This window comes from Coturnix japonica, chromosome Z (assembly GCF_054131305.1).
Source record: "Coturnix japonica strain WE chromosome Z, WE-NBRP24, whole genome shotgun sequence".
NCBI classification, from domain to species: Eukaryota; Metazoa; Chordata; class Aves; order Galliformes; family Phasianidae; genus Coturnix; species Coturnix japonica.
The window spans coordinates 66,338,692-66,361,893 of record NC_140702.1 but is presented as its reverse complement, the minus strand read 5'-3'; the positions used below and the strand labels follow the sequence as shown (position 1 = coordinate 66,361,893).

Here is a 23,202-nt window from a genome sequence, read left to right as displayed (position 1 = left end):
TGGCCGCGGGCGGAGGGGGCGGGGCTGGGGGGGGCTGCCATGGCCGGGAGCCCTCGGCCCGGCGGCAAGTTGAGCTCAGGGCCGGTCACACAGACACAGCGAGTCACAGACTGCAAACTCCATCCTGTCAGAACCTCCATCCTGTCAGAACCTCCATCCTGTCAGACCTGCCGTGAGCGCTGCCCCACACACCCGGCCTGCAGCCCCACACATCCCCGTCCCCACAGACCCACAGACACAGTGTGTCCCCTCCATGAGCACAGCCTGTCCCAGTCCCACACTCTCAGCCTCACAGCCCACAGACCCCTATGGACACAGCTTGTCCTGCCCCACAGACACAGCCCCACCAACACAACCCCTCCCAGTCACAATCCCCTGCGTGCTCCACTCCCTATGGACATGCCCCACCTCAGGCCTAACCCCACAGCCACAGCACTGCCCTAATTCCAGCAGATTCAGGGCCATTTAGGGTGTTGTACACAATGAGCGCCACCACAGCTGTGTGCTCTCAGGTACACGTCTCCTTACTGCTGTTTTGGGGCCTGGCAGAGTGGGTTTGGCCTTCCATCCTCAGCCTGTGCTCAGCCCTGTGCTCATGGCTGGAAGCAGCTCGGTGTTAACAAATGGTTAATGAGGCGTTATCAGCCTGGAGAACACGAGTGATGTGCTGGTTTGGCCCCTCGGTTGCTGAGAGATGTGGGCTCCTTTGTCCTCTGCAGGAATAATACATCTCTATGTGCTGTGTGGGCAGCGGAGGATTAGCGGTATCCCACGTTATTTACCTCCCATTTAGGAATGCTTAGGGTTTGCAAGCGATGTCCCTGCCAAGCACAGTCTCTTGGCAACCTCCCCTGGTTTGCAGAACATAACTTCAGCTCCAAAAGCAGGATTAAGGAGCAGGACATGAGAGCTCATGCTTGCAGGCTCAGTGGGGTGAGGGTGCCTTTGTGTTTAGAATAGGCACATTCCACTTTTTCATTCTCTCCATTTCCCTGCTCGCTCACTGCATCGTGGCTGTTTGTGAGTGGATGGACACGGGACAGCTTTGGACAGTGGCTCAGAGGAGATGTGGAAGCTGTAAGAAGCACTTTCCACCCACGGCACAGCACCATCCCTGGCCATGTCTCTGCTGCCAGCAGGGTGTTTCCCCAGGAAGATGAGGTGTTCCAGGCTGTCCTTCTGCATGGAGCCCTGCTGCCTGCAGGGCTTCCCTCTAAGGGCTGTGATGGCAAGGCGCCGGCGTGCTGAGTTCATGGCTGGGTGAGTGCCTGCCAAGCTGCCCCAACAGCTGCACCGCTGGGCTGGGCTGGGCTGCTCCGGCTTGTCCGGTTTGCCAGGCAGCCAGGCTGACACCAACAGGGCTCCTGCGGTTGTAGTTGTCATCACAGAAAGGTGACCTCCTCACCCACACATCTGTGTCATCCGTGTAGGTGTTAGAACAGCCAAATTGAAAATGTCTGATGGGATTCAGAGTCCAGCACTATCATAAAGGTGTTGCAAATGAGCTAGGGTGTTAGTCAGGCTGGGCTGGTCCAGAACCCCGCAGGCACCCCACTCCTACAATATTGTGACCCTTCCATCAGTTGCCTTCAACACCTTGAAGAGCAGGGCAGCACCATGTGCACCACAGGGCCATGCTGGGAACGCAAGCACTGGTAAGCAAGCCAGACTTCCAGGCTATGAGGCTGAAGGCAGGTCCTTACCCAGCACTTCAGCCACCGCACCTCACTACCTGTCTGTAGTAACACACAGAAGTGGACTGTGGCCATGAGTAATGCTGTTCAGATGAGCTGTGTAAGCAACATTTTCCTAGCACATCTCTCTCCTGGTTTGCACAGAAAGCCCTTACTCCATCCTTGAACATCACTGAACCTGGAGCTGCAGAGCAGCATCATCTCAGGCCCAGGCTGGAGATGGGGAACTGGGGCTTCAGGCAGGGGGCAGCTGCTGCAGGAAACCCCTTAGACAGCATTGGATGCACAAATCTGTCCCTCTCTTGATGTTCCCAGCTTCTCTCATAGCTTTATTCCTACAGAAATGTTTTCTTTCCTTCCTACCTGCTTAAAAAAAAAAAAAAAAAAGGAGTTGATAAGCTTCATTTACCAACCCTGATAGCATCTGCGGCAAACAGCTGGCTGGTGTGAGCTGTGCTGGGGCTGGTGCATGCCAAGGCTGCCCAGAGCTGAGCTGTGACGTCTCGGCCGCGCTGCGCACACAAGCCAAGATAGCACATGGCAAACATCCCCTTCACGGCATCCTGGAACGGGGAATGTAGGCTGCAGTCAGTCCTTAATGCTCTGTGTCACTCTTTCATGGCACTCTCTGACCCTGCTGCACCATGGACCTCTCAGGGGCTGCAGGGAGCATCTGCTCCTGCTCTCCTTCTGCACAGACCTTGCTAATCTAACATGCAGCAGCTGCTGGGCTCTGCTCAGAGGCCTTCCCTGCAACCTCCAGAACCTAGACGTGTAAATCCACGTACCTCCCAGTACTCGTGGCTCACTGGGAACTCCCTATGCCGCGCTGGGGAGCAGATGCTGCCAATTGGCACCAGGTGGCAGTCCAGCCCAGTTTATTTCTACAGGAAACGAGGGAAGCTCGGAGCCCTTAGGAACTGAGAGGAACCAAAGGAAATAACAGAGCTCTGGGGAGCTGTGGGCTTTTCCGTGCCCTCCAGGGAAGCAGGAACAGCCGGGGGCTGCATCCAGCCTGCTGTGGTGGTCCTGGGGTGCTCCAGCACCTCCATATCTTTCCTGTACTGAGGTGCCCAAAACTGAACGCAGTACTCGAGGTGAGGCCTCACCAGTGCAGGATGAGTTCCCTGGTCCTGCTCACCACACCATTCCTGATATGAGATAGGATGCCATTGGCCTTCTTGGCCACCTGGGCACACTGCTGGCTCATATTCAGCCAACTGTCCGTCAGCACACCAAGGTCCCTTTCTGTCAGGCAGATTTCCAGACACACCTCCCCAAGCCTGTAGGGTTGTCTGGGGTTTTTGTGACCAAAATGCAGGACCCAACACTTGGTCCTGCTGAAACTCATGCTGTTCACACTCCCTCCCAACTTGGTGTCATCTGCAAACTTACTGAATGGATCATGCAGGGCTTGTTCTGCTCCCCCTCCCCTGATGATCCATTAGTCCTAGTCAGGAGCCTTCACCAGCCACAGTACCCTTTGTATATTCAAATTTCACCTTGGACCTACTTACCCCTTGCTGTTTCACTAACTTGATATTTGACTTTCTAAATCCAAGAGCCAAGACCCCTGGCCCTTCCCAACATGGCAAGATCCTGCTTTCCAGGACAAGAGTCTTTGTTTCATAAACACTTTTTTTTTTTTTTTTAATTAGGGCCTGCTTCCAGATTTTGGAGTGAAATCTTGTTGAACTCTTCATCTCACTCTCTCTGCAACTTAAACACATCCACATCTATAGAGTAAGAAATGTCAGAACTGCTCTCCATGCTCAGGTATATAATGGCAGCCAGGACCACAGATGTGGTGGGATGCCAAGAAGATAAAGCTCCTTCAGCTTCAGATACCCAGCTCTGCCCCCCCTTCCAACCTTTCCTTTAGATGTGTGTATTCCGTCCTGCACCAGGCTCTCAGGAGCACAGCGAATTAAACACCACAGAAATCCTGCTCCAAAAGAGCAAGCTTCTTCCAGCAGCTGACATCTCATACCTGCAGGGCTGGATCAGGAGTCAGTGCATCATCTCCACCAGATTCAGCTGGGATAAACACACAGGGAGCATGGGGATCCTTGTACCTCTAATGAATGTGCTGCGCTGCAGATAGGCATCCTCTCTGCTTCTAAGTGCATGAGGGAAGGATAGAGGATAATGTCCATGAATTAAAGTTGCAGATCTTTCCTTCTCCATTACCAATCCCCATTCAGATTTAATCAGGCAAAGAGTCTATTTCAGGCACCGAAGTCTGAGTTATTGCAGAACTCCCTTCTCCCGAGAGACTGCACTCCAGGGGCTGCTGTGAGCTCATAGCAACAAAACAAACCCAACGCTAAGAGCTGGCAGACTGCAACCTGACTGCAGGTAGAAACAATGCCAAAGACACTGGGGGAAGTTGAATAGGTGTTAGCCAGGACCAGACAGCATGACAGTGATTCTGTGCCACCCAATGGAAGGACTTGGTGAATGTGATGATCTTTGTATAGACAGGATGAGCTTGAGTCCATGTGATGCATCTTCAAAGAAAAAATTATGGCAGATCCAGGTTAATTTTGGACAAAGAAAGCTAGATCTAGGGCAGAAAGGGAGAAAGACCAACAAGGGGATGGAAAATGCCCTTAGGATCTTCACAGGGAAGCAGAGCAGTTGTACAGGCTTTCACAGACCTGGTGTCAGGAGAAAGCTACTCCTCATTTGTGTTTGTCCAAACACTGGCACGTGCCAACTCTGTTAAACAATGAAGTGACTATACAAGCATACAAAAATGTAGTAATGAGGCAATGCAATGGTGGCAAGAACAACACTGTGAGGATGAACTTTGAGCAAGCCTTGTGTGCAAAGGGAAAATTTCTTTGGCTTGATTTACTTCTGCAAGGTTACTGTTCTCCCTGCTCTACTGTTGGCCAGTCTGGTGTGTGTCACAAACCCATTTAATCACTGCTGGGAAGTGCATAAAGCACTTGAATAACTGCTCTTCCTTCTAGGAAGATAAGGCAGGGTAGAATTCCTGGTTCTTCTGTCTTCTCATGCAGGCATAAATAGCACGAAAACCTAAGGAGCACTGATGCTTCCTGCACAGCAGCCTGAAATTACAGACTCCAGTCTGTACATATGCACCTGGTCAGCACTAAATATATGAGGCCACAGGGAGAAACCTTCCCTAGAAAGTGCCCAAACTGTGTAACTTCTTTATTAGCCTTAAATTGTAGTCATTCTTTAAGAAACATGTTAGATTTGACATGGCTATGGGGCTTTCAGCATCTGCAGTGGAAGGTAGTAGTTCACTGCTGTTGGATGGTGTTGTGGCATACATTCATACACAGAAGCAGCACTAGGGCTGCTTGGCAGTTTCCTTTCCTTCTATGTTATTTCTGCTTTGCACATGGAGCCCCGGTGCCAGAAAGTCTGGCTTTTTTTGCTGTCAGTTAAGACTGCTGTGGCCTAGCATGAGGATGTGTCAGCCAGTGAATGTTTTCTAAGTGCTTCTCAACGCAGAAGATAGCTCTGGTCTCACCTGTTGGGAGCAAAAGGTGATGGCTGTTCAGATGGGAGCTGCTGGTCAGAGAGAAATTTCTGGGTAGGGGAAGCAGGAAGATGGTGGAATAAAAGATGATCTCTGGAGGTCCCTCCCAGCCCCTACAATTCAGTGATTCTGTGATTCTATGATGGAAAAAATCATTCTCCTTTCCACTCCCAATGATCCCCCAACAGATAAAGCCTCATTTAGTGGCCGTTGATGTCATCTAGTGTTCTTTAGCATGGTGGCAATACATTGTTAGTCCTTGTGTGGTCACCTCCAGCACAAGCCTTTGTCTTTAGCCTGCTGATTCACCTCCTGCAGTTGGCTCATCTCCTTTATATTACCAGAACGTTTTGTGTAATTACTTCTTCAAATCATACTTGCACCGCTGCCAGTACTCAACATTTTTCCGGGCAGAATTTTCCATGTTAATGCATGTAAAACTCTGAACATGAAAGCAAAAAGCATCTGGAAGCAAACAACTTGTAATGAGTGCCATTAAGAATTTCAGTCTTCAAACCACAAAGTGATCCCCACCACATCCAAAGAGCTCTTCTGTTCTGCTTCTTTCCTACCCACTAAGCATAACAATGACTTTGGGCTCATATTCTCAGTTTGGGATTGTACTGCTCACATCTCTGCTTTAAAAACAGAGTCACATCTCCCCAAACGGCAGGAGGAACTTTGGCTACTATAGTCAATATCTATCCTACACATGTAGGAAATTGTACTCCGTGTAGAGTGGAGCCATTCTCCAAGCTCCACCAGCATTTGCTCTCCCACGGGCAAAGGAAACAGCTTTGCTAATGACTAGAAGCTTTGAAAGCATCAAATAATTTAGAGCCAGGTTCTCCAGGGAAGAGAAATGGCATATGAGAGCAATTGTCTAATCATGATCTAATTATCCAACTGGAATTTGGCCAGCATGCTGGGACCCTGCAGAAAAGGTTGTAGGGTCTGTGCTGTGTGCATGCACTTGAGATTTTGGCTTAATACACTTAGCAAGAAGCACAGAGGGACAGAAAGCAGGACTAGTATTGAACAAAAATGCTTTGAACTGTACAAATGTCATTTCAGCTCAGTTGTTTCTTGGTGGCTTCTTATTTGTAGGTATTAGAGATCCAGCTCTGCTTTCTGGCAAGTGTTAGACTTCCAACTGTTAATTGGCAATTGCAAGTATTGGTCTAGACCATGACTTAAGATTCTGATGGGCATCTCTGTCATGAGAACATATAATAGCATATAATGGTGGATGTCAGCGAGAGCTGTGCAGTTTCCATGCTCAGACACGAGAAACTAAACCAATAGGGACAGGAAGTATTATCACAGCATACTGGAGAATTTTCTTGTAGAAAACTGGAGGCTGGATGGACACAGAGGTTCTGCCAAACTCAGCCATGCTGGGATTCTGTGAGTTGAGAAAAAAGGGAAGCAAGGGGGGAATGACTCAGTCCTCATCCTTTGTCGCTTTCTGCCAGGGCAGACCTTGGTGGTGGCAGAATCCTTGCAGATCCCTTATCACATCTCTAATGTTTAAACAGACACATCCATGCTGGGTTCTTTCTCTTCACCTTTTGCTGACTGTGAGAAACAGTTTTATGTTACCAGCTGATTTAGACTTCCATTAGCAAAGAGATTTATTTTTGCCCTTTTAATTTGTTTTACAATAGTAAAGAAAGTTGACAGAGCAGTGTTTTCCACTTTCTATCATTATATTTTTTATATATAATTTATTTTTATCCTCAGCTACCGTGAGGCTCAAAGAGCTTTAGAATGGTGAGTGTTCTGATTGCAACACATAATGATAATACCCAGCTTGAGAAAAAGAAGCAATCTCAGATTGTTAGCCACAGCTCTGAATTTTGATTTTCTATTTGCTTTTTAGCAATTTATTTAATTCAGAGATGCAGCAAACAGTATAAAGAAATAGTCCCGAAGGGAAACTCATCCTGTTCAAACACATGTTACTCAAGGAGATCCTGGGGAAGATTTTGTGGGCGTTCTCTATTTTTATTATTCCCTCAAAACTCATGATCTTGGAGCTTCCATCAGGGATACACAGTGAAGTTCAGCAGCCTCAATAATAAGGATATATATAAATACAACAGCTTTCAGGCTGTAGTGCTACTTCTTCTGTGACTTATCTTCACCTGCAGCTTGCTCTGGTATTAAGGAAACTGCCCCACATCTGCCAGGCAGTCTGTGTTGTGGGCACAGATATGCAAAATCTCATGTGAAAGTGCAACAGTCAGCAGCAAAGTGCTATGCAGCGTACAGGCATTTAATGAGATAGAAGGGCTTCCCTTATTTTTGCATTTAAAAGCTTTGGATTTTTTTATTTTTTCTAAAATTCTTTGGAAAAAGGGACAGAAGGAGGAGTGTTAGCAGCCAGGCTCCTGGACAAGCCCAGGAGGATAGTTTTGAAATGCTAATTATTTGCACACTCCTCCAAGGAGGCTGGTGGCAAAAAAAAAGTGCTTACAAAAGGGCCTTTATGCTGCTCTCACAGCCCTGCAATCTGGATGTGAGTGTGCAGAGGGACAGTGAGTCTGTCTGCCTGCATGCGTGCTTTTTTCCTGTTCTTTGTGTAGCAGGAAGGCACAGCACACATGCACTCTGGGCTGCAGCATCTGTGGAACAGCCTTGGGAAGAGTTAAACGACCTGTTTGCATAAGAAATGTCAGTCAACCTGCCAACTTCTAAAGGGATGGAGGTTCTGGGAAGCTCTGTGAGGTTGGCATTTCTCTGCTTTGTACCTAATTGCTCTAGGAAGCAATTGCACAAAGCAGATAGGAGAGTCCTCTGCAGTTACCTGGTACCTCTTCCTCAGAACTCACCACTCAGGCAACATTTAAAATGATTTATCCTTTGGCTTTGACAAATAGTTCCTCTTTTCCTCTGACAAACGTTCCTCTTCAATAAATAAGAACTACGAAAGCAAGAGAAAAGCTTTCCTCTTAGGCTTCTCTATTGAGAAATAATTTTCTGCACTCCTCAGGCTTCTCCTGTTAGCATGCACAGAACAAAAACTGACAGCACAGTTGTCAGACAGGAAACGAGTCCAGCCTGTGTGAGGGCTTTTGCATGTTGCCAAGGTAAAAGTCTTGGAAAGGCAAAATACCGGATTTCTTTGAAACGAAACAGCTATTCTCTCTCCCTTTCTCTCTCTTCTTTTATAATATGATAGATATTTTCAGCCAGTTTCAATATGAATCTGATCAAAGCAGAGTGCTGAATAGCACAAAAGGTACTGCATGTTCCTATTAAATCAGGTGGCCATCTCATAGAACTGCAGAGATCTGTATGTAAAATGAGGGACTGATATCAGGAAACATTGGTCTGATCTTGTGTCCTGCTGTGTACAATACACACCACCTGTAATTGAGAAGAGACAACTCAGATGATTAGAGCTACAAATCATTGACCATACAGAGTCAGTGATCTCTGGACCTTTTAGGGAAGAGTCCTGTTTTTTGCATGTGGCAAAGCAAAATCAGAGATGGAATGGCATTGCTGTCTATAAACACATTTCGTTGGCAAATACTAGGAAGGAAAGGGTACTGTTGAAGCTGAAAGCTGAGGTTAGAAGAAGGATAAAGGAGAGCATAAATATGCTTAGGCTGGAGGTGCTTTCTTCACTTCTGAATAGCACTTGTGCAACCCCAAGAGCTTATGTAAGAGCAGGGGACTGTAGAGACAAGGCTTTTGACCCCAGAGATCCTCAGCTCCTGACCACTGATGATCGATCTGTTCAAGGGGGCATAGGTAAGGGTAAAATGAATAAACATGGCTTAAAGGAGAGTCTTTCTGCTGATATGAAGGTCATCTGAGACCATCACAGACTTGAGATATCAGATTGTAGGAAAATGTCCCCATTGGGTTCTGTATTTTACACATACCCTGTACTGCCAGCATAGCTATTCGATGCTTGGCCATATAGTGATCCCACGCTGCATGTGACACCTCGCACGTGCTCAAGGACAAAGAGTCACAGCGTGATCAAGAAATACATTTGAGATGCTTGAAATAATTGCCTGAGAAATAGGTTCAGTTCCATCGACTCCTGCATGAGTGGCTGAAAGACTGTTCTGTGAGCAGCTGTAATGGAAAGGTCAGTTCCCATGGAAGCTGCCCTCTTAGGCAGAAGGTTTTTTTTTTTCCAGAGGTGAAAGAATGTGTTTTGCTTCTCCAAACTTTTGAACATGGTTTTGTGATCTAAAAGCTGGCACAAAGTTTTCTTTGTGCTATCTGTTTTACATGGTTTAGTGGTGACAGTGTCTGAATGTCTTGTCTTTGTTATCGTCTTTGGGATGCCCGTAATCTTTAATACTTCCATCCTTAAATAATTATCACAACCTCCATTTTGTGGATGGAGTATTAAGGCTGACAGACTAATGCCTACTCAAGTGCCCACAGTATGCAGGTAGGAAAGCTAAATGGCTGCAGAGGGTGATTTGGAGGTCTAAGGTGAGACATTTCTGCTAAAATACTTGGTGGCATCATGACAAACTGAACAGAAGAGTCTCTGGTTAGAACTGTCGCTGGTCAATGATGTACACTGACATATCATTACCTCTGACAAATGTTATCCAACCTTTTTTAGGAAAAGCTGAGGGGAATGCAGGAAAAATGATGCCCAAAGCTACAGCTCCAAGGTTGACTGTGAGGGATGTGGTGCCTCACAGCCCTATTCATCTCTCTGCCCCGTGGTATTACAGGCAGGTGCACTCCTTCGGATACAGCATGAGGCAGACGTCCTATTCATTCCAAACCTTAAAAAATTCACAGTTATTCTGGCTGACCATTCCAGAGTGTTAAAACAAAAACTTTGGTCAAAATATAACAGAGAATTACAGGCTGCTTGCAGCGTATGTGTGTGATCTTCTTCCTCTACTGCACTTACTATCTGCTGTGATCCACTCCAGAGCAAGCTGTGCTTCGAGGTGCTATGGAAATGGTTCCTACACACAGGTAAGATGGGATGCAGTGCTGTGAAAAAGATGCTGTGATCCTCTGTCTGTTCTTCAAACGCTGTGTTTTATTAGGAAATAAATGGAACAGAGGTACCAGTGAAAGCTCGCTCTGTAGCTGTTGCTTTTAGTCAAATCTGAGTGGTACTTCTCAATACTAGAATATCAATCAACTGCTTAGTCTATATTCAGCACTCAGTTCCTGCCAAATGTCATGGGGTAAATTAAAAGCTTTTTTTTTTTTTTTTTTTTTTTTCCCTTATCTTTAGAGCTTAGCCCCAAAAACCAGGTCTGAGATGATTTTGTCAGTTGCATAACAGAAAAATGGTTTAACAGATCTAAACCTTTTGATTTAAAATAAAGCTCCTGTGGGTTTGCTACATGCCAGGTTTCAGCTTGATCCATTCTACACCGTCAGAAATACAAAACAGAAGAGCAGGAAAAGCAGGGGAAAACACAGTTTACATAGCGTGCAAATGAATCCACGGTATTGCTCTCTCAACAGGGAAACTGTAGCAAATAGGCAGGTATAAAACAGCTGGCACGCTGCAATGAATGGGAGACCACCCGTTTATAACCTTCCTATCCAACAGCAGGTGATCCTGAAACAATGGCTGGAGTTTGAGTAGCCGAAGGAAATTAACCCTTCTTCTGCAGTGAGTGAAAATTGGGCATCACTGTGAAGCTACCAGAAACGACTTGAGTTTGCAGAGTACCTCAGTCTCAGTTCAGAAAGGCTTATGGTTTCAGTGTACATGAGTGTTAGTGCGCTTGCTGTGTATGTTTCCCACCCTTATTCAGTAAAAATCTCCATTTAAAAATGAATTACAATGCTGAAAGTTTGTACTTTCAGTGCTACCAGACTCCACTGTGAGCTGCAGAATTCAGACCCTGACTGCAATAGGATTTGGGGCTTTGCTTGTAGTTAAGTATCTGTGAATCTTGTATTCCTTTTTATGCATTTGTATAAACAGACCTGGTAAAATCTACATTTAAGAAGATGAAGATGGCATAGGGATTGTTTTTTCCCTTTAGGCTGTGGATATATTTTAAAGCTAAACTATTTCTATGTTTATGACAGCAATGTTCAGAGGAGGAATTAGGAATGTAACAGGGAAAGATGCATTTGAGGACTGCAACTTCAACTGGGACAACATAGAGAAACTCATTTTAAAGAGCAGCTCTAACTTAATTAGGGGTAATTCTACCTTGCAGAAGTTTTACCACAGTGGCATCCAGCCTGAATGAGGTGGACAGGACAGAGGGAACGGACAAACACACACAGTATTTAGGAGATAGGAACTGACTGAAGTGCTTAAATAAACCATCTCTTTGGATTAAATAAAGACTGGTAAAACATTTCCATCCAACTGCAGCTCAGAGTTGCAAGAAGTTTCTAACACCTATGATAACCCCAGTACTCCCAAATAGATCTTATCCAGCAAAGATTTTAGCTACGAGATGCCACGTTTTCTAACAATATCTTACTGAAATATTTAAAAAAAAGTGTGGCATCATCTGAAGAAACAAAGACAAAGAGAAAGAGAAAAAGAAAGGACAAAGCACCCTGGAAGGAGGAGGCCGCAGAGGAGGCCGTCGCTGTGGTGATGGGGCAGCGGCGGCGGCGCCCCCTGGCGGCCATGGTGGGATGGCGGCGGGGAGAGCGTCCCACCCGGTGGCTCCGCCCGGTGGCTCCCCCCGTCGGGGCGCGGCGGTCCGGCTCCTCCTCCGCTCACCGCGCTGCCGCCTCCGCCGCCACGCCTTCCCGTTCGACCTGCAGCCGCGGGGCGGCATGAGGAGAGCCGGGGGCGGCTGGAGGGGCTGCGGCTGAGGCGAGGCGGCGGGGAGCCGCCATGTCGCTCCTGTGTGTGCGAGGTGAGTGGCTTTCTAAGGTTCTCAGTCAGCGATTCGCACCTCCCCGCCGTCCCAGCCCGCTGCCGGCTGCGCTCCGTGGGGCGGAGAAGTGTCGGGAAGCCGTGAGGGCTGGGCCGAACCTCGCGGCTCCTCGGCTGGGCAGGTGTCTGAGCGGGGAGCTGCGGCAGCTTTAACACCTTGTGCTTCAGACGTGCGGGTTTGTTGCGGGTTGTATCGCCGTTATCGCCTGTTCCTGCTGCCCAGCCGCCTTCCCATGTTGTACGGACCGTAGTTCTGGTTGCTTGCTCTTTATCTCAGTTTCAACTTCTTGCTCTCTGGTGCCAGAGATGTAAAATCCCCGAAGGAAACCATCTGCCAGGACTCGTGTGCTGCTGTCAGTGTTCCGCAGGTCGCAGGGTGTCCCCGTGCTGTGCCCTGCGGCTTACAAGTATTGTTTTAATGCTCTCAGCTCCCCTGCCAGATATGATTTAAAACAAAACAAACACAACAAACTGTTGCTGGTGCGCCGCTCCCAGCTGAGCTTTTTCTTTGTGCTGATGTCCCTTGATTTGACAGCAGCGGTCCATCCAGCTGCTGAACAGCAGAGTATCATCCGTGTGCAGAATCCTTTTGTGAGAGGGTTTTCAAATTGAGTTTCAGCCTTGCTATTAAAAAAGGAAGATCTCTTTAAGGAGTTAGGAGACGTGTGTGAGTGTGAGGTTTGTCTTAGAAATGTTCTGTATGTTGCATTGTGGTCCAGCCTCCTCAGGGTGTTCTTATGTCCATAGAGCCTTTGGGACTAAAGTGTTTCAGCAGCCTGGTTCCTGTGATTGCCTTATTTCTGCTCAGGTGTGAAGATCCAAAGGGACCTGAGGCAGCTGTGGCTGTGTGTGATGGGGAGCTGCTGTGAAAACTGTCTTTCACATCCACCTGCTGTGGTGGTAGATCATGCTGGCAGCAGTTTAATGGTTGTGGCTAAAAGAATGAGCTTGTGATTTGAACCACGGTATGTAAAATGGTGATATACTGCTGTGGAGCAGGTGGAAAAACAAAGTAGATACCAGGAGATGAAATAATAACTTTTGGAGCAAGCAGGAGGGAGCTCTACTGAAAGAGAAGCCACTTTTGTTTCCATTAAGAGGGGTGCATATGTAGGTTTGTATGGTGACTTGGAGTTGGATGCTTCAGGCCTGAGATTAAAACAGAACCAGAAACCTGTGAAGGAAATGTAGGCGATTAGGACACTGTTAATTGACTCTGAATTGCAGTTTAACAGATAACAGAAATGTGGAAAAAAAACCTTAAGTGGCAGTGTAACAAGAAGCCTAGCAGCCAGAACGTGTTGTAATTCACTGGGTTTTATTTTCCCCCCTCCCCCATTGAATTATGTGCATTAATGATATTTTAGTGAATGGATAATCTAAAACAGTGCGCACAAGTAGATCTGCGTTCTGCCTTTCAGCTGCCATTCATAGCTTCTTGGATACTTTGAGGTGATACGTTTCTTTCACTACTTCTTCTCAGAGTCCAAATCGGGTGTTTCTTTAGAAGCTTTGTGCTGTGTGTTACAGAGTTACCTGGCAGTAAGTCTGAGTGCAGCAGGACTGTGAGCTCACCTGCAGGCAGAGCAGAGCGTGTCAGAAGTGAGCCCAGGCTGTCCCAGGAGCAACCCGAGGCAATCTCTTGGAGGAGGAATCTTGAAAGATGCAGAGGATGTAAGCGAGGGAGCAAAAAGAATGCTTGATTGTATACGATTGATGCTTTTACGGCACACTTCTTCATATTCTGATTCTACCCCAGAAGAGATTGCATATACTCCAGAGCAGCTGTGTCTGGATTATGTCTGCTAATCTTCTCTTGGCACAGTTCTCTTTATTAGTTTGCATTTAGTATTGTATTTGTTAAAATAGCAGGTATTAAATAAAAGTAGTCCCAGAGAAGCAGTTTAATTTTTCACTTGCATCGTTTACTCTCCTACACTCCTACCATTAGTTTGGAAGTCTTGTTCTTTTTTATTGTTTTTTTTTTTTTCCCCTTGGATCTTCATATATTTTTTTCTTCTGATCTTTCCTGTCTGCCAGTTTACAGATGGAAGTATCTGCTATCTCAGCACAGCTTGTAAGGGTCATTCCAAGCGAGGACCCTGCCAAAGCTGCATCATGTGGTTACAAGTGCTCTGTCATCAGCTCCTTTCAAGCCTTTCACTCACCCCACAGCTCTCGGTGTCTCAAGATAGTGGCACGGCTTCTTACCACTCAGCCAAGTTTTCCTTCTAGTTTTCCACCCCTCTGCTTTGTGACAGCTCACACTGTATCCTCAGTCGCTTTGTCTTCCCAGCTATCCATCTGGTAACTGCAGTAAAATTTGTGTTGATCTGTGTCGTACATCAATCTGTCTTGCTCACTGTTTTGAGCGTCTGAAGCTCTTCACTTCACTTTTCCAGGGATAATGGCAGTGGAGTGTGTCATCCCCACACCTACTGTGTGGCTTAACCCCATTGGGGCACAGTTCTTCTGTTGTCTTGGGGCCTAATCTGCTGTATCTGTGTGAGATGTAGCTACCCTGAGGAGCTTCAGAGCTTCAGTTTGGGGACAAAACAAAACAAAAAGCCTGCCTGTTTGTGAGTAAATAAAAATGGAAAATACGAGAGCTGGATTTTGGATTCTAAGAGCAGTAGCAGAGGTGCAGGTATTAATAGAAGGATATTGCTTAGTGAATAAGTTGCTGTATGGCACTGCAGACTGGTTTTCTTTAGCTGTAACTAGTCAGAAAGCTACCAGTGTATGTAGTGCTGGAATAAAATGAAATGTGTTACAAATCTGGACGATAACACTAAAATGAGGAATCTTTGCTCTTTCAGGAGCCTAATTGTACTGAGTCATAAGTTTGGGGTTTTGGAGAGCTGACATGTGCAATTGGTAGCTTAATTAGAGAGAGAATTGTAAAGCTTTCTGGCTTCTGTTCTTAAGTAACAGGAATGGTTAAAACCGACAAGCTGTGTTTGGTTTGTGATGGAAAGGCGGTGGTTCGTTTTTCTGTGCTCTTTCAGCTTTGGACTCTGTTACTGCAAAGTTTCAACAAAGAGATACTTGAAAATCCTCACTGATTTTCAGTGGATGACAGAAGCGTGCAGAGGTGCTTCCTGAAATTGAATAGCATCTTTATTTTGCTCTCTTGGCATCCTCTCTATTGATTCTTTCAGTTTGGGATCTGCCAGATCAAACTTATTAAAGTCTCCCTTATTGTTCTGTTTTGTTGTGCAACAAACTGGTGGACTTATTAGTTAAAAAAATGATCCAAGTTCCTCATTATGAACTGTAACAGCCTGAGAGCTAATTGCAGTTTACACAGCATCACGTGAAATCTGAGCAAATTAAACTGCTTTTTTCTTTTTTTTTTTTTTTTTTTCTTTTAAACTTAGGACCTTACTTTAAATATTTGACTTGGAGGCACGTGAAGTGCATATGTCTGATGGCAACGGTGGCAAACGATCCTTTTATTACTTTGTTTTGGAACTTTCCTCCCTTTCATTTTTTTCCATGCCTTGTTACCAAATTTTCTACTGCCGTACTCAGTGAAAGCTGTTCTCATTGCTCTTCCAAGAGAGCTCCAACCAGAGTGATGTATATAATAACTCTTTTTTCCTTTTTCATGCAGAGATTTCATTGCATGGACTTGCAAACAGATTGGGAACTGCTGTGAGGGTGTGTGGAACTTCCCTTGTTTTTGTTTTGGTGGATTAAAGCCTGCGGATACCTGGTGTTTTCTCTGTGAGGATGTGTGTGAAAGCACTTTGCTCCTCTTGTTTCATGTTAGCTGAACTGCAGACTCCAGAACGCTTTCTGAATGTGTTTCAATTTGCTCTTTTTATTTGCAGCCTTTATTTATGCTGCAGTTCCTGTAAAAGTGGCAAATTGATTTGATCTCCTTGTTCTGAAATGGAGAACGAAATCTGCTCCATTTCTTTTTGCTTTCCTCTGTATGCGTTGGCCATCTTTGCCAAGGACTTTGCTGGAATAAAGTTTTGTTTGTCTGCTGTGACATGTAAAGCTTGGCAGATGCTCACCACAATACAGGCTCCTGTTAGATGGATGCTCCCTGGGTGTTCAGATCTCTCTGTGCTTAGCAGGATATTGGAGGGACCATCCTTACACTCAGCACGCACTGTGTCACTTCTGTTGTTTGTCTCTTCACTGGCTTCTGTGCCCTCTGTATAAATGGTGAATGGTTGGTCTAGCAGTAAAAGTGTAGGCATTAATAGGATATTTGGGGAACCCCACTGAGAATGACTTGTCCCTTGAGAAGCTAACCATGATATGATGACATTTTACACTTTTATGACAACACCCTGCACCAGACAGTTATACATCTCAGTAAGTTGTTCATGATGTATTGTTATAGTTAAAGCGAATCTTTCTGAATCAGTGTTGACGGGTAGTTGTCACTCTTTTCAGAACTTTAATTTCTTACACATTGCTAGCTGTCTTCATGGATGGCCTGCTGTGCTCAATGACCTGAAGGTACTTGTCCTCTCATAAATATGCTCTGTCACCTGGGCTGTGGCATTCCAGTTTGCTTCTTTCTAGTCTTTCTGAATGTCTTTAAAGCAAATGTTGCTGATGCCTGGACATTAACTATCTAAACTTCCTCATTTTTGTTATGTACTTTGGTTGCTGTGTTCACTTAACAGATGGGCTGGGAAGTACCTGATCACACAGATGCATGGCCTCTCCCCACGCTTGGGGCAGACGTTTATTGAATGCCTGTTACTTCTTTGCCATTCGCCAGTAAGTGAGTGAATGAGCTGGGATAGCAATATACTTGTTAGTGTTATCTTTTTTTCTTTTTTTTTTTACAGCTAGGAAGAAAGCTTCAAGTTTAACCCACATTAAAAAAAGAACAAGAAAAAAAAAAACACAGAAAAAAAGTAAGAGTGGAACCCCTAAAAGATGCAAGTGAGGTTTACTTGGCCCATCACAAAAAGCTGAAATACCTACCTTTTTCACCAGACTTTCAAAGTGGAGTTGTTAAGACCCATACAAGTTATTTTTCCCATTATTAGCTTTGGGTTTCAATTAAATAATCACACTTCTAACAGAGATTTAAGATACCACATGCCTACAGGTATTTCCAGCCTTTTCCTTGTGCAGCACAGAGTGCAAGAAACCTGCTGTGGTTATGGGATGAAGTCAGAGGGGAAAAAAAAGACCTCAGCTGAAGAATTATTTTGACTGATATTGGTTGAATTCTTTAAGCAGTGTGTTATGATGGAGGTGGCAAGGAACTTGAGGGTGGTAATGACAGTTCTGCGTTGTCTCTGACAGCTTGGTGAGGGTATCTCAGATGAAAGGAAATGCTGACAGCTGGAGGTCTTGCTTTGGTTTTAGTTCTCTGTAGCATGCTGCTCTCGAGTGATGGAGAGCTCATCCTTTTGTCAGGAGAGTTTAAGATCTGGGAAGAAGTGGAAGGGAGTTGGGTGCTTGTGTTCCATGTGCAAGCCTGTGTTTGGAGACCTTGAGCTTACTGCAATTCTATACTGAGGGAAAATTAAATCGAAGTGTTGTTGGGTATGTATTCCTCACCCCTGTTGTTTGCAGAGTGTCTGTGCTTAAGTACATGAAGGTTTTGTCATTAGTGGAAAGGGTTGCACAAATTAAAAACCGTTAGGGATTCTGTTGCATTCCATTTTCACCTGCCTGTATGTGAGGAATGGATCATTTGGAAGCATAAACATGGTGTAGTCTTTAAACAACTTCCTGCTGACCTAGGACCCAGGATCCTCTTCCTTGCAGCTGAACATCCCTATGAATGGAAAGTGAATAGGATGGAAGGGGACGTCTGATGAGGGATAAGAGAAGGTGTCTTGCCCCAGATAATCTCTAGCCTAAAACTGTTGCTGAGTTTTAAAAGAAGTTTGGCTTTCCCGCCTTGAGTGTGTCCCTTTAAGGAATACTGGTTTTAACCTTATTACTTAAAGCTCCTGTGACTTAACCCTTTTAATTCTTTACAGCCAAATGCTTCTCTAAGGAGACTCCAGCATCTTCTGGACATAATTATTTCATACACAAGAATTATAGAATAGCACTTCTGAACATTGGTGCACCCACTGCTTGTACTCTCAGCTGATATCAGTATCATAATAATTTCCAGTTTAAGATGCATCATTAAAAAAAATAATAACAATGAATACGTTAAAGGACATCTTGGGTTGCTCTTTTGTCTAAGTGAAGTCTGCAGTAAATAGCCAACCCATCACTGTCTTTGTAGGCCTCTCACAAGGAAAGTGTCTGGAGCTAAGCCCACAAAACCCTTTGCTTTTTTAAGCTTTTGAGCCAGCACTGTGGTGCAGGCACTCCAGCTGGGTAGCTGATGGTTCAGCGCACAGAGTGTGAGCTTTTGGAGCTGGATCATGGCTTGGAGCCTCACGTGCTGCTAATGGAGTCTTGTGGTTCTAAACCTTCATGTGATTTTTCCCTGACTGCCTCTGTATGAGTTGCCATCACAATGAAGACGTTCAGGAGAAATGAATATAAAATATACATGAATGTGGAGACATTTATGGTTCTAGAAGGAAATCCTTTAGGAATACCTGCTTGTCTCGAGGGCTTTCATAAACCTCAGAACTTGTTCTTGGGATGTATCCAGGGTATATAGACTTCCAGTGCCTGTGATGATTCACATTTAGTCTCCTGTTCCAGCAGCCGCAGTCCCTGCGGTGTGTTATATGCTTCAGGTGCACTGGAGATCTGCAAACTGCTATCCTGGAAACTTTTAATGACTGTTTTCCTATAATGGCAGGAGTATCAGACGCTACCTGAGATGATGCCAAGGACGTTTATCAGGTTTGGGTGAGGAAGGAATTTGACAGCTGAGTTAACAGCTTTGTGCATTTTAGAAAATGGTGTTGTTCCAATTTAGTTCACTTCCCAATTTCACGAGCTGTTCTCAATCAAGCTTTCTTCTGAAAGCAAGTGTGTGTCATTCTTCAGCAGCCTCCTGGAAGGGTGCGCTTCCTTTGGTGTTTATTAAAAATCTTCTAGAAAACTGCCTTTGTTTTTGGATGTGGGAATTGTAATACCACCGAAATTGAAATAATGTTTCATAGACTGGTCTCGTTTCTAGTTCAAATCTGTGCCAGACTGAACTATCATTTGGACCTAAACACGTTGTATGTTGCTTGAATTTATCAGGTAGCATAAGCATGTTGGGAAGGAGGAAAGGGATGTGAGATGGTAATTTTCTTCCAGCTTTTCCTGCCTGTTGTAACTTGCTGTGTCTGCAACATTTTATTAGATTTTCACATATCAAATTAAGCAAGTAGAGTCTGCGTATTCTCCATTTTAATAGCAGATTTTTTGAGGAGATTAACCGCTTAGAAACACTATAGTTATAAGGCCAGAATGGATTGTTGTAGTAATCTAATATGACCCTCTGTAGGACATAGTATTTTTTCAGTCTAACAACCTAGAGTCTTTTAGAAAAAGATACGATTCTGAATTAAATTTGTTGAAGGATTTGCTGCAGTTCTAGGCAGCCTTATGTTGTTTGCCATTGTACACAACAAGTGAATGCTTTTGGGCTTGAATGGGTTGCTGAGCTGTAGCATCACAACTGCAGAAGGTGACGTGTCTTTGCTCAGACTGGATAAGCTGTGATGAAATTCCAACCTCCTGTCAAACCTTTCAGTATGGTAAAAATTGGAAAAAGGGGGATTAGGTAATGCCTATCACTTGCATGGAAGTACTTGGCTGCTGTGTTCTTGCTAATCAGGCTGTAATCAGAAACATACACATATTTTTCATGTCTTGAAAAGAGATCGAGACATGCCATGACCTGTCAGACTGGTATTTTTCATCAGCGTTTTGTTTTGTTTTGCTCAGAATGAGGAGCATGTTTTACCATGGTGCTAGCAACCAAGCTGGTGTTGTGAACCTGAGTCTGTAGTTACCGTTCTGTGTGTATCTGCCGCTTCAGTCAAAGATATGGAAATGTGTCCAAGCTCCATTGGAGCGGAGCAGCATGTGACTGAAGTGTGAATATGGGAGTTAACCCTGTGTGTGCTTACAGAGGCTCGCATTGTATTTTTTCAGGGAAGGGCTGGTGGTGCTGGGGAGGAAATAAGGATGACATAATTTTTAGAAAGAAGTGGTTTAGTTACTTAAATTTATAGAAAGTAAACAGCGAGAAGTGTTTTATTAGTAGTTCCCCTGGAGATGCTGGAGGAGATGCCCTGCTCTGGGAAGAGAGGAACAAAGGTGACTGGCAATATTCCATGGTGTTAGTGATGCAGAATTGCAAAGCTGCATTAGTGTGGATAAAAGAGAACCAGCTGGGCTGAAATTACTTTGGGAAGAGCTGATAAGAGATTTTGCTGCGATAGCACTAGAGATCTACTGCATGTAGTCCAGGATTTAAATGTGGCTAAAAATCTCATAATATGTTTAGAGAGGAGTGTTCCTGGGCATTGTCACTGTGGCAGACTAACTGCTCCACACCGAAGGACAAATGCTGCTGGTAATGGCTGGGTAGAGAGCTGTGTTGTCAGGCATATTCATTGTCAAACAGCGACTGAAGCCACAAGATCAATACAATTAATTGTAAATGAGGCTTTAAGAAGTGCAGAGGATGCTGAAGAGGAGCTGGATGTAGAATTGAACTTGGTTTCAGTGACCACACTTTAACTTAGACCAGCAGCTGTGAAGCACCTTGAGAAGCTTTTTGGTGAATCAGGAGCTTGAGTACAGAGGAGGGGATGGAAATCTGTGAAGCTACAGGGACAAATATTAACATCTCAAATAACAAAGAAAGGCTCCACCTAGCAAGTGGCCCTAGAGCTGATGATTCACCTGGTCATTGTGTCAGGGTACAGGGTACAAGCACAGATCTTCTATGAGGTGTGAGCTGGAGCAATCAGTTTGTAAAGGAAGGTGTATCTTGAGGATCAGGAAGTCCAGGGATTAAGGGAGGGGCTTCCGACTCAGCAGATGGGATGAACTCCTGTAAAGGATATTAAATCAGATAACATCAGGTGCTTTGGACACACAAAAATGAGAGGCAGGAAACCACTGCGCACAGGAACAAGGTGCAGAAGGAAGGTGCAGTAGGTGGGATCCCTGAGCTGCACCAGTTGTTTCTTATGAGGATGCCATTGAAAACGATGCGCAGATGAACAGGTGGGAGCAAAACTTTAACACCTCACTGAATTTGATTTAGGTGAACTCTGGCTTAGAGTACTGAAATATACAAGACTTGAAGTCTGTAAGCGGAAGCTTACTGCTATGAGCCAGCAGTGACATCACCTAACTGGAGAACAAAATACGTGGTTTCTGCAAGTGGGCAGACAGATAAGGAGATAAGGGATGATTGTGGGCAACAGATGCATCTTGACCTCTAAAGCCGGGGAGGATGTGATAACGTGAGTTTTAAAATCAAATTTAAAGAGGCATAATAAAAGCTTTATAGATGGATGGAAGCAGCGTGGAAAGTAATTGGTTATAAATTGGGTGTGGATTTGCAAGTGGCGGGTTGTGCTGAGCCAGCCTCTTGTTTGTGGATGGAACAAACATCTCTCTGATCACCATAGCTGACATTTGTTTTTGAAGAAATCTGGAAATGGCAGAAGAAATGTAAAGTTGCCTGGGAACTGGTTGTAACAGAGGCTAGTAGCATTGAAATGGCCAGCAGGAGAAGCAGATAGATGTCTTCCACTTCTGGTATGGCAAGGAAAGTAGAAATGCAGGTATGTCAAACATGTTCTAAATCTGAGTCCTAATGGCATAGTTGATTTGGAAGCAGGTAAGTATAAGTGTGAAGGATTAAATGACCCCAAGGATAGCCATAATGAAAATGAGCTGATAGTAAGTGGAGTTATGAGTGTAAAGGCAAATGAGAAGAATTTCTGAAAAACAAGGTGCTTAGTGAAAGGAGAGGTGCTGAGGAGTCCTTTTGTCTCAGTGCCACATTGGAAAAGGTGAGACAGTATTGCTAGGGGAAGTATTCTGAGCAGAGAGGGAGGTACAAAGGCATAGGTAAATCCTCCATGAGTTCTGTGCCGTGCACTGGTCAAACCTGTTTGGAAAAGATGAGCTCAGGTAGGACTAAATGGAGAGGGTTGGAGTAAACATGACTGATTCTCCCTTCCTTTCAGTATTTATGGTGAGAAGACAAGGATGTTGTGAAGTTTTCCAACTGATCAACAGGTGCAGGTGAGATCTAGGAGTTCTGTCCAGAAAAACATCAGGTAATTAAACATGGGGTAAAGAAAGCCTCGTAGGGTGGAGTATAGCACCGGCATATGATGTAGTAGGTAAAACTGTGTCATTAAGTAGAGCCTGACCTGGAAATTAGGAATGGTTTTGAATGTGTGCAGAAATGTGATCAGGAAAGCCAAGGCACAGATGGAACTGAATATGGCAGGGGATGTGAAAAATAACAAAAATGGATTCTACAGGTGCATTGGTCAGAAGTGACAGACCAATGGGGAGTGTACCGCCTGTGGGAAATGAGAAGGGAGAACTGGCTTCAACAGATGTGGAGAAGGCTGAGGGTTTCAAATGAGTTCCTTGTCTCAGTCTTCGCTGGCAGTCAGGGTTCCTTGCGTTTCTCACATCCCTGCAACTCTGGACAGTGGCTGGGGGAGCCAAATCCCTCCCACTCAATGTAAGACCTGAGCAAATCCAAGACTGCCTGGTGAGGCTGATGTAGTTGCCAAACCATTCTCTGTCATATCCATGAACTTGTGATTGTCCTGTGAAGTCCCTGCTACTGGAAAAAGGGAATGACCAGGACAGTGGAGTTGACTGCATCTTCAGCAAGTTTGCTGATGATGTCCAGTGAAGTGGTGCAGTTGGTACACTGGAGGGAAGGCATGCTATCCAAAGAGACCTGGACAACCTTGAAAAGTGAGCCAAAAAAGTGAAGCAAATAAGGTTCAACAACACTAAGTGCAAAGATATTGTGTTTGTGCTGGGGGAATCCCAGTCATACTCCTTGGCATTCAGTATAATTTTAGTGGAGGCCAAAATATATGCAGACCACGTGGGTTTGTGTATCTTGGGCATAATCCTTGTCAACAGCAACACCAGGTTACAGTTTAGCTCTCTATACTTGCAGCATCAAAACAAAAATGTTGGCAGATGAGAGCTAAAGTGTTCAGTAGACATAGTTCCTT

The 23,202-nt window shown here is 45.0% G+C and overlaps 1 protein-coding gene across 12 annotated transcripts in view; it reads left to right on the top strand.

Moving 5' to 3' along the window:
* The window catches only part of UNC13B (unc-13 homolog B), a 210,299-nt gene that overhangs the window by 1,616 nt on the left and 185,481 nt on the right, over window positions 1-23,202 (top strand). For 6 of the 12 annotated variants that reach the window (XM_085528483.1, XM_085528482.1, XM_085528480.1 and 3 more), the window contains exon 1: window positions 11,909-12,053. The exons of the other annotated variants lie outside the window; for them this stretch is intronic. In XM_085528483.1, the coding sequence (XP_085384609.1) occupies window positions 12,032-12,053 (22 nt within the window). In that variant the 5' untranslated portion in view covers window positions 11,909-12,031. Of the gene's footprint in view, window positions 1-11,908; window positions 12,054-23,202 lie in introns of those variants that run through there. 12 annotated transcript variants of the gene reach the window in all.